The 12,171-nt window shown below is 47.3% G+C and overlaps 1 protein-coding gene across 1 annotated transcript in view; it reads left to right on the top strand.

Annotated features, from left to right (window-relative positions):
* Positions 1–4,696, top strand: part of opn3 (opsin 3) — a 19,548-nt gene extending 14,852 nt beyond the window's left edge. The window contains exons 3-4 of the mRNA XM_070888678.1: positions 2,802–3,050; positions 4,400–4,696. Of these exons, the coding sequence (XP_070744779.1) occupies positions 2,802–3,050; positions 4,400–4,681 (531 nt within the window). The 3' untranslated portion in view covers positions 4,682–4,696. The remainder of the gene's footprint in view (positions 1–2,801; positions 3,051–4,399) is intronic.
* The last annotated feature ends 7,475 nt before the right edge of the window (positions 4,697–12,171 follow it).

The following is a 12,171-nucleotide window of genomic DNA, read 5'->3' as shown; positions in this document are numbered from 1 at the left end:
CCCCCCCGCTCTCTCATCTCCCCCCCCCTCTCTCTCTCTCCCCCCCTTCTCTCTCTCCTCCCCCCCCCTCTCTCTCTCCTCCCCCCCCCCTCTCTCTCTCCTCCCCCCCCTCTCTCTCTCTCTCCCCCCCTCTCTCTCTCCTCCCCCCCCTCTCTCTCTCCTCCCCCCCTCTCCTCTCTCCTCCTCCCCCCCTCTCTCTCTCCTCCCCCCCCTCTCTTCCCTCCCCCCCCCCTCTCTCTCTCTCCCCCCCCCTCTCTCTCTCCTCCCCCCCCCTCTCTCTCTCCTCCCCCCCCCCCTCTCTCTCTCCTCCCCCCCCCTCTCTCTCTCCTCCCCCCCCCCCCCTCTCTCTCTCCTCCCCCCCCCCCTCTCTCTCTCCTCCCCCCCCCTCTCTCTCTCCTCCCCCCCCTCCTCCTCCTCCCCCCCCCCCCCTCTCTCCTCTCTCTCCTCTCCTCCCCCCCCCTCTCACTCTCTCCTCCTCCCCCCCCCCCCTCTCTCTCTCTCCTCCTCCCCCCCCCCCTCTCTCTCCTCCTCCCCCCCCCCCTCTCTCTCCTCCTCCCCCCCCCCCCTCTCTCTCCTCCCCCCCCCCCCTCTCTCTCCTCCTCCCCCCCCCCTCTCTCTCCTCCTCCCCCCCCCCCTCTCTCTCCCCCTCCCCCCCCCCTCTCTCTCCTCTCCCCCCCCCCTCTCTTCCCCCCCCCCCTCTCCTCTCTCTCTCCCCCCCCCCCCCCCCCCCCCTCTCTCTCCCCCCCCCCCCCCCCTCTCTCCCCCCCCCCCCCCTCTCTCTCTCCCCCCTCTCTCTCTCTCTTCCCCCCCCCCCTCTCTCTCTCTCTTCCCCCCCCCCCCCCTCTCTCTCTCTCTTCCCCCCCCCTCTCTCTCTCTCTTCCCCCCCCCCTCTCTCTCTCTCTTCCCCCCCCCCTCTCTTTCTCTCTTCCCCCCCCCCTCTCTCTCTCTCTTCCCCCCCCTCTCTCTCTCTCTCTTCCCCCCCCCCCTCTCTCTCTCTCTCTCTCTTCCCCCCCCTCTCTCTCTCTCTCTTCCCCCCCCCCTCTCTCTCTCTCTCTTCCCCCCCCCCCTCTCTCTCTCTCTCTTCCCCCCCCCCTCTCTCTCTCTCTCTCCCTCCCCCCCCTCTCTCTCTCTCTCCTCCCTCCCCCCCCTCTCTCTCTCTCTCCTCCCCCCCCTCTCTCTCTCCTCCCCCCCCCTCTCTCTCTCTCTCTCCTCCTCTCCCCCGCCCCCTCCAAACACTCTTTAAAATTTTTTTTATTTCAAACCCACTCCAACCCCGCCCACTTCCGGGTTTACTGGAGGATTGGGTGACCAACCCGATCCCAGGAGGCGGGGTGTTCATTTAAATATTGTTATAAGGAGCCTCACATTTCACCCGCTTTACAGGTTTAACCCTGGCCGGGCGGGATTCCCAACACTTTGGAAACCAGGTAGCTCAAGGGAGGTGAGGGGCCTTGAGGAAAAAGCTAAGTGCCCTCATAGCACAGTTTGTGGGCCAAAGGAGAGATGTACTTTTGCCCTCACCCCCTGCATCCAAACTTACCTCCTTCCCAAGGATCGGCCTCCCACCTCACGCTCCCACTAGCAGCCACAGGTGCCGCTCCAGAGTGCTCCCCACCTGACCAGAAGCCAAGTCAGTCAGTCGGGCTGACTTCCAGGCGGGGATCCTATTTTTTTTTTTTTTTTTATAAAAGTCCCACTCTGGAGTCAAAACTCCTGCTTACCAAATCTGCCCCTGTCAATATCAGGGCCCATGTGGTTACACATAGTGACCAGACAAATTCGGTGCTATTAGCAAGACCTCAAATTCTGTTCTTAAGTAATCAGGGTTAAAGTAACGAGGATGCTAATATTTTTTTAATCGTGCTGGCACTTTTTTCCGGTTTTAGCACTTTGTATCACAAACTTCGATTGGGATGGGTGGGGTGCTTGCAACAGAAAACATACCTGAATGGTTTTCTGTACTAGTGAATTATTGCAAAAGTACTTTCTTGGGGAGGTGAAAGGGAGAGAGGTTAATAAGTTATTTTTTAAATAAATTCTGTTTCTCATGTTTTGGGACTTTTGAACTCTTGAATAAAAAAAGCAACGATACTTTAGTGAATGTGAGCGTTCATTTGCAGCATGTTGGCAGCATTTCTGAGTGTAATAAACTCTTGTGAAATCCCTTTTATTTATTGGGGTTAGTCCAGAATAGATTATACACCAGATCAATTTGTTGAATGTCTGTTGTGTACATAGGTAAACATTACTATGTGAGTGTTTCCCTCAAGAGGTGAACTTTATGGTGCTGTATCTCTTCAGAATGCCCGAACAGCAGTTCCTGTGATGGCTCAGTTGGTAACGGTACTTGCATGTGTGAGATTGAGCCATGTAGACCAGAGTGATCCTAGGTTTGGATTCCAGTCTGTGCTGATTTTGGCCGGGTGGCCATAGGGGGTTCCTGTAATTGGTCTCTCTACCCCTGGATTAGAGAGTGGACAAAATCAGCCCGCATCCCCGCCCCTTTCAATTAACTGTTTTGGTCCCCATGTTTATATTGTTTGCTAACACTCTCGCACTGTCGAGGATCACAGCTTGGGTAAGGTATTGCAGGGTGGCCAGAGCCTGTGGAACTGTATCATGGTATGCATTGGAACCTTGTAGATAAGCGGGGTGAAAATCAAAGAGGGGAATAAAAATATACCAGATTTGTCACAGAAGAATGGCTCAGTGGAAACAAAAATGGCAAACTTGCCAGGTTAGTCCATTCCAAGGAATAACTGCATATGATAACTTAAAGTATTTTTTTTTTTTTTTTGCAGCTTCAAAGCATTCAAGACCTTCAGACAGTCCGATTTGCAAAGATACTAAATTATGAGAAGAATGTGGCAAAGATGTGCTTCTTCATGATCTTCACTTTCTTGATTTGTTGGATGCCGTATGCAGTCATATCCTTCATGGTGGTTTATGGTTACACTGACATTACCCCCACTGTAACCATTATTCTTTCACTTCTTGCCAAATCAAGCACAACATACAATCCCATCATTTATACCGTCATGAGCAGAAAGGTATGTTGTAACACTTCTTCATATTGTAGTAATAGAAGTAACATGAACTCAAATATCTTGCATTCCTTTGATAGCTTAGCTGATTAAGGCAGTGAGTAATTGTGCCATACAGACCATGAAGGTTTCACCTTTGATCCCTGGTCTTTGCTGTGTTAATAGATCTCAGTTAGAGTGGCAAAGGGGAGGGAGGGGAGGGGGAGGAAAGAGAGAGAGGTGTGTGTGTGTGTGTGAGTGTGACACACATGCATTTCAATGGCAGACAAGGCAAGATGTAAATCATTAAGTTCCTTTATTTCACAGGCAGCGAGTGAGCAGAGTAATGGACGTAATCAAATTTACCTTCATTCAGCTAACTATTGACAACAGGGAAAGTAGTAAAATGGTATTTGTAAACTTGCTCAACATTTCCTGGTCAGTCTTCTGATTCTGATCAACACTGCGATTGAACAACGAGTTTCCCCTCACTAGATTAGGTTATAACCCCATACCTTTCTGGCTGACAGGCAGACTACACCTGTGTTCATTTTGTCCTTCTCACTGTCCCCAGCAAATGGAATCCCTTGGACTTCATCCCTGTTTGGTGATTAGTCAATAGGCCTACTTAATTAAGACAAGCTATCTTTTCTCCCTCCGCTTGGGGTGCAGGTTCAATGGTTTGGGGGTGAGACAATTGATTTTCATTGTCTTTTGAAATAGACTTTATCCGTGGCGCTCCACAAACTGGAATCACTTCTGTTTAAAAAGCTCACGTGGAAATTAAGTGAGGACAGCATTGGGCACATCTGTAAAGCTCCAACAATCAAATAGCCTACTGAACCTTGTTATCTAGGCTCACCCATGGTAGTGAGGTGCCAGAGGGATACCCAACTTACGTTAGCAGTTTCAGAAGGGGAGGCAAGTTTGGAAACCAATGTTCTCCCCTTCTTTCCTGAAGGAGTTGACCCTTTGCTAGAATATGGTTCTGCAAACACTGGGGGCCCCTCCAAATGACCCATTATTCATGTGTGAACTCAGACACAAGTGTTGGTGAGTTCAAACTTGGGGCATAACAACTAAACCTGATCATTTCCTCAGCTGAAGTCTATATACTTGTATTCCCAGCAGAGGTTTCTGGAAAATAACCCACAGTGAGCAGGATTACTGTTTGATTTCCACCCCCCACCATTGAACTAACTTGCCATGTACAAGCATCTTCCCCGAGTGTATGGCTGTCACTAACTGGGTAAACTCATTCAGCCACAAAGAGTATGGGAAAAGTTAAGATCTTGGTGTTCATAAAGAAAGATGAAAATAAATAATATAGTTAATGGCAATTAAATAAATTACTGACTTTTTGTGACCCTTTACAGTATCGATGGTGCCTAATGCAACTATTTTGCTCTCGTCTAATGAGAATCAAGTGGGCAATAAAAGATCACGCTGTTAGAGTCCGAAGTGCCAAGCCAGTCAAGCCCATCGTCTTATCTGAAAAGGTTGTGGACCGGCCTAAAAAGAGAGTGACTTTTAGTTCATCTTCGATAATCTTCATCATAACCAGCGATGAAACTTCAGATATTGATAGCACTGCTGAGCTCAATGCCACAAACTTAAACAATATCCAAGTGCGACCATTAAGATCGGAAAGAGCATAGAGAAAATAAAAATGAATGACGCATGGTGCAGGGTGAACTTGCCGCCTTATTTATAGGAGACTTGCCATTGAAATGTTCCCTTTACAATAATACTCTCCATCACTGCATGGCTTCTGTGGCACCTTGCAGTTAAAAGTCTTGAAGAGCAATAATAAATTATAAGTTCTTTAAAAGTCAGGTGCTATTTTCTCTCCATTTTTAATCTTGTTTGTAATGTACAGTACCAAACATTTTTTAAACTGAGACGTTAAATGTGATGTGTGTGCAAGCTCACCAAACAGAGAATGCCCCTGATTCCTATCCTTCATTGGAAGAGAAAAATTTGAAAAATCATAGAAATGTATTTACTCATAGGAGTATTATTGTGTGAAACAATAGGAAAACTTGCATTCTAATCAATAAACTTCATCTAACCTACTGACCTAATAATTCCCTTTTGCCATTTCAAAATACATCCTTTTATTGGCCAGGAGTTTTCTCAGATTCACTCGCGCTCCGCCACTGTAACTTCACCATAAGTGCGGCGACAAACGTATTTACATCACACTTCTGATGAAATTACGGCAGCAGAGCAGGAGCAGGTCCGCGGACATCTTCAGCCATTGTCTCTGCACCTTGGGATGGTGTTTCTCACCTGAGCAAGTTGTAGTGTGTAAAAACGGAGGGTGCCTCACCATCAGCCCTTTGCTTTATAAGTTTTATTACAAAAAAATCTACTTGCACTTTGCACGCTTTCTCCATATACCAAGACATCTGTTGTGCAACAGGCCTCCGGGTACAGCCTGTGAAGTCGCCATTTTACTTTCTTCTAATTGCGAAACTAAACTGAAGGCCTATAGCACAGGCACCGTTAAGGTAGCAGAGTGATAAAGTAAATCAAGAAGTAGTAGTTAGATGTTGGCAAGTCTGGGTTTTATAAACCCTGAAGGTTGTAGAAGGAATAAAAGACAAAGGCCCGGAATTTAACTTCAGGATTTGGTGATTGCACAGGAGGAGTATGTGTAAATCCCAAAGTTGTGAAAACTGTAAATGTCTGCGCTGCTCCGCCACCTCCTTCCTCCGCGCCCCCAAACACACACGCACACACACATCCGGTAATCTAAATAATCAGCCAAATCATTGAAACTGACAAAAACTTCAGCTTTTCCACAGTAAGTACGCTGTTAAATTCCCCACTAAAAGTTAGACCCAAAGGGATGTGGTTTAACTGAGGTTTTGACAGCGTTATTACTGCTAAACAAATGTTACAGGCCTGGAAAACTAATTTAAATTTTGTGCGGTGTAAAATTTGTCCATTTTAATTAAAATTAAGAAACTTTTCCCAAATAAAATCAATTATAAAAAAAAATGTTTGCCCATCTTTATTTTAGCTCTGCCTGTCCCCCATGTGAGAGCCCAAATCTTGGTTTTACTCTCTCAAAATTCTAACTTTTTTTTATAAAGGTTAAAGAGCTTACTCACATCCCTGTTTGCTGTCTGTGAGAATTCTGTGTTTTGATTGGCTGCTTACACAGCTTGTTGACGTCGCCGCAGTTTGCACAAGGGAATCCCCACTATCTTCCATTGATTTGAATTGAAGGTCGGAAAACCTGAAGTTCGACGCGGGATCCTTGTACGAAGCATAGTTCGGAGCCAGCAGCGACTGCCTTCACTTCACTGCTGACCGCAGATTCTGGGCCATTGAGTTATTTTTTTACTTTTCACTTCCTGAGCCCAGTCCAGCAGGAACAGACAAGAAGATCAAAACCATTAGAAAGTAGGCCTGCTGTTTCCTTTTTTCTTAACCACTGCCCAAAATATTGCTCCCTGCTGAAATGTGTTGAGAAATGGAGTAAACATAGAAAGTAGGTGCAGGAGTAGGCCATTCGGCCCTTTGAGCCTGCACTACCATTCAATATGATCATGGCTGATCATGCAACTTCAGTACCCCATTCCTGCTTTCTCTCAATACCCCTTGATCCCTTCAGGCATAAGGGCCACATCTAACTCCCTTTTGAATATATCTAACGAACTGGCCTCAACAACTTTCTATGGTAGAGAATTCCACAGTTTCACAATTCTCTGATCCTAAATGGTTTACCCCTTATCTTTAGACTGTGATCCCTGGTTCTGGACTTCCCCAACATCGGGAACATTCTTCCTGCATCTAACCTGACCAATCCCATCAGAATTTTATGTTTCTATGAAATCCCCTCTCATTCTTCTAAATTCCAGTAAATATAAGCCTAGTCGATCCAGTCTTTTTTCATATATCAGTCCTGCCATCCCGGGAATCAATCTGGTGAACCTTCGCTGCACTCCCTCAATAGCAAAAACATCCTTTCTCAGATTAGGAGACCAAAATTGCACACAATACTCAAGGTGTAGTCTCACCAAGGCCTGTACAATTGCAGTAAGACCTGCCTGCTCCTATACTCAAATCCCCTCGCTATGAAGGCCAGCATGCCATTTGCTTTCTTTACTGCCTGCTGTGCCTGCATGCCTACCTTCAATGACTGATGTACCATGACACCCAGGTCTCGTTGCAACTCCCCTTTTCCTAATCTGTCACCATTCAGATAATAGTCTGCCTTCCTGTTTTTGCCACCAAAGTGGATAAACTCACACTTATCCATATTATACTGAATCTGCCATGCATTTGCCCATTCACCTAACCTGTCCAAGTCCCCCTGCAGCCTCCACGTATCCTCCTTGCAGCTCGCACTACCAACCAGCTTATTGTCATCTGCAAACTTGGGAGATAATACATTCAATTCCTTCGTCTAAATCATTAATGTATATTGGAAATAGCTGGGGTCCCAGCACTGAACCCTGCATAAAACAAAGGCTGTTAAAGATTTTTAAAGCCTTGTTATAGATTAATCTAATAGAATCTTTGAAAATTGCTCAGCGTAGGCTAATGTTTAGCTAGGTCCACCTAAAATAAAGATAAGGAAAAAATGTCAATGTCTCCACATTACTAGCAGCAATGATTAGGGCAGCAGTTTCTATCATTACAGCATAGCTTCATCAACGGATTACTGCAGACAGAAAGATCTGCTCTGAACGGTTTCATTGCACAGACCTTCTGGTGTGCTCTGCAATTGCAACCATAAAAGTTTATTAGACATAATTACAAGTATTGAAGTGTTAGTTGCTTTAACTGTTTAGTTAGTGCTTAACTACTGTGTAAACTCAGTTTGGTGCACTGCACTGTGGAACAAAAAAAGCTTCCAAGTCAGCACACTGAAATAACAAACTACAGCATGTATTTAAGGTTAGTGACGGTTATCTTTCCCCATTCTGTGTTTATTTGTAGCCCTCATTTATCTTCACTGAATTCAGTGTCTTTTTTGGGGTTATTTGTTTTCTTTTGTTAAAAGAGGCAAAAATCAGCATTGTAACATATTTCTCCTATATATCCTGCTGCCAATTGCAGACATTTGCATTTCTACAACAAAAAGGCAGGCATGAACTCTTCCAAGGAGATGCTGCATATGATCTTTTATTGGTATATTTAGCATAAATGCCAACATTCAAATTTTGCAGTTATTTGAGTTTTATCAATGGAAAAACTTTGAAAGCCAGGAACCTTACACATTAGGATATAATTTTACAAATTCACACTCCTGGCGCAAGCGTTTCATGTCTCGGGTGCAGATATTGGGAATGTTGACTTGGAAGTCCATGTACCCCACAGAATCTTCCAACATTGAGAATCCTGTGGTGCACGGTGACTGCTACACCCAAGTTCTCAATATGCAATCCTAATGCCTAAGTTCTCTGTCAGGAGTGTGAATCCATAAAATCTGCTCCTATATTCCAGAGAACATCATTTTGTTTAATAGATGAGTGATTGAAATGCTTTGGTACATGTCAGTTCCCTGTGGATATGGTGCTGTATTGTAGTGATATGACTGTTCAACAGGCTATCTCAACATCTTTAAAAGTGCCACTGATTTTTTGTATCACTCTATGTATTCCCTTTGCTGAAGTCTTTCCTAGCAATGGAAGGTGATGGGTGAACCAGCTGAGAAGCTGCGTGGAGGACAGATGGCTCATTGCCTGCTGTGGCTGTGCTCTGACTGCTGTAGTCCTCTGTGCTGTACTTACTAGGGCCTAATGTTTTCTGGGCACAGGAACATGGTGGCCCAAAGTTGCTACCGACATGTTAATCACTTGGTTACGCCTGTGCCAGTGCTAAAGGCCCTTAACACATGATGCTGAAATATCTGTTAAAGAATAGAACCAAAGGATCTCTGCGATGCTTGCCGTTCGGTTTTGTCCAAATGAATAGAAGCCAGTCTTAATTTTGAATCTCCAAACCATCCGCATTAGCATCTTACATGAAGGATGCTTCTACTGTGTCTATGATATTACTTCTTGCTTGATAGCAAACTGCAGGGTAGATGATGGCTCCATATCCATGGCAGTGCAAGGGATGGGAGAACCAAGTGCCAGCTTAGTGAGCATGCTTTCCGGTGGAATATAGTACAAAACATGATGCATAAAAGGTCTGCATAATTTTATTATGTTGCTGAATTTCCCAACAACTAGGGGAAGTGATTGATGTATGGCCAGCCAGGCCCCGAGGCATAATGCCATTGTTTACATGAATAAAAACATCAATATGTAGCAGGTTCAGTGCCTGTTTATCGGGCAGCACTCACAATGCTTTCATTTTAACACATTCATCTCTGCTGGGTTATTTAAGGCAAATGCCTTCAGGCACTCCCTTCAGCCTTGACGAATGGCATCCTTGTGCCAGCATCAGACAGAAGCAGCATGTAAATAGAACGTGTGACATGCAACCACCAGAGTTATTATAGATTGCATCATTTGCATCTTGAAGCAGTGTATCAGATCTCTTGCTAGATTAGGAGTGCCTTACAACAGAGCCTCACCAAAAGCTCCAAGATCATTGCCTGTTGCATTGTCCACAGCTTTGTAATACACAGACCTGACCATAAAAGGAGGAGATCCATCTACAAATAAAACATTAGGAACGGTAATGGTTGTGTTACAACACCACAGTGCCACCAGTATGGTGATGCATGCACCGATCACCAGGATCACCAGTACGGATGCTGCAAACACCGATCACCAGTACGGGTGCTGCATGCACGATCACCAGTACGGGTGCTGCAAGCAGCGATCACAAGTACGGGTGCTACATACACCGATCACCAGTACGGGTGCTGCAAGCACCGATCACTAGTATGGGTGCTGCATGCACCGATCACCAGTACGGGTGCTGCAAACACCCATCACCAGTATGGGTGCTGCATGCACCGATCACCAGTACGGGTGCTGCAAACACCGATCACCAGTACGGATGCTGCAAACACCGATCACTAGTACGGGTGCTGCATGCACCAATCACTAGTATGGGTGCTGCAAGCACCGATCACCAGTACGGATGCTGCAAACACCAATCACTAGTACGGGTGCTGCAAGCACCGATCACCAGTACGGATGCTGCAAACACCGATCACTAATATGGGTGCTGCAAGCACCGATCACCAGTACGGATGCTGCAAACACCGATCACTAATATGGGTGCTGCAAACACCGATCACCAGTACGGATGCTGCAAACACCGATCACCAGGATCACCAGTACGGGTGCTGCATGCACCAATCACGAGTACGGATGCTACATACACCGATCACCAGTACGGGTGCTGCAAGCACCAATCACGAGTACGGGTGCTACATACACCGATCACCAGTACGGGTGCTGCAAACACCGATCACCAGTACGGGTGCTGCATGCACCAATCATGAGTACGGATGCTACATACACCGATCACTAGTACGGGTGCTGCAAACACCGATCACCAGTACGGGTGCTGCATGCACCAATCACGAGTACGGGTGCTACATACACCGATCACCAGTACGGGTGCTGCATGCACCGATCAGCAGTACGGGTGCTGCAAGCACCAATCACGAGTACGGGTGCTACATACACCGATCACCAGTACGGGTGCTGCATGCACCGATCAGCAGTACGGATGCTGCATGCACCGATCACCAGTATGGATGCTGCAAACACCGATCACTAGTACGGATGCTGCAAGCACCGATCACCAGTACGGATGCTGCAAACACCGATCACTAGTACGGGTGCTGCATGCACCGATCACCAGTACGGATGCTGCAAACACCGATCACCAGTACGGATGCTGCAAACACCTATCACCAGTACGGATGCTGCAAGCACCGATCACTAGTACGGGTGCTGCATGCACCGATCACCAGTACGGATGCTGCATGCACCGATCACCAGTACGGATGCTGCAAACACCTATCACCAGTACGGATGCTGCATGCACCGATCACCAGTACGGATGCTGCAAACACCTATCACCAGTACGGATGCTGCATGCACCGATCACCAGTACGGATGCTGCAAACACCTATCACCAGTACGGATGCTGCATGCACCGATCACTAGTACGGATGCTGCAAGCACCGATCACTAGTACGGATGCTGCAAACACCTATCACCAGTACGGATGCTGCAAGCACCGATCACTAGTACGGGTGCTGCAAACACTGATCACTAGTACGGATGCTGCAAACACCGATCACTAGTACGGGTGCTGCATGCACCGATCACTAGTACGGGTGCTGCAAGCACCGATCACCAGTACGGATGCTGCAAACACCGATCACTAGTACGGGTGCTGCAAGCACCGATCACCAGTACAGATGCTGCAAACACCGATCACTAATATGGGTGCTGCAAACACCGATCACCAGTACGGATGCTGCAAACACCGATCACCAGGATGACCAGTACGGGTGCTGCATGCACCAATCACGAGTACGGATGCTACATACACCGATCACCAGTACGGGTGCTGCAAGCACCAATCACGAGTACGGGTGCTACATACACCGATCACCAGTACGGGTGCTACAAGCACCGATCACCAGTACGGGTGCTGCATGCACCGATCACCAGTACAGGTGCTGCATGCACCAATCACCAGTACGGGTGCTACAAACACTGATCACCAGTACGGGTGCTGCAAACAGCGATCACCAGTACGGGTGCTGCAAACACCGATCACCAGGATCACCAGTACAGGTGCTACATACACCGATCACCAGTACGGGTGCTGCATGCACCGATCACCAGGATCACCAGTACGGGTGCTGCAAACACCGATCACCAGGATCACCAGTACGGGTGCTGCAAACACCGATCACCAGGATCACCAGTATGGGTGCTGCAAATACCGATCACCAGGATCACCAGTACGGGTGCTGCAAACACCGATCACCAGGATCACCAGTATGGGTGCTGCAAATACCGATCACCAGGATCACCAGTACGGGTGCTGCAAACACCGTTCACCAGGATCACCAGTACGAGTGCTGCAAACACCGATCACCAGGATCACCAGTATGGGTGCTGCAAACACCGATCACCAGGATCACCAGTACGGGTGCTGCAAACACCGATCACCAGTATGGGTGCTGCATGCACCGATCACCAGT

Source organism: Pristiophorus japonicus, chromosome 9, assembly GCF_044704955.1.
Source record: "Pristiophorus japonicus isolate sPriJap1 chromosome 9, sPriJap1.hap1, whole genome shotgun sequence".
Taxonomy (NCBI): Eukaryota; Metazoa; Chordata; class Chondrichthyes; family Pristiophoridae; genus Pristiophorus; species Pristiophorus japonicus.
This window is presented reverse-complemented; position numbering and strand designations above follow the sequence as displayed.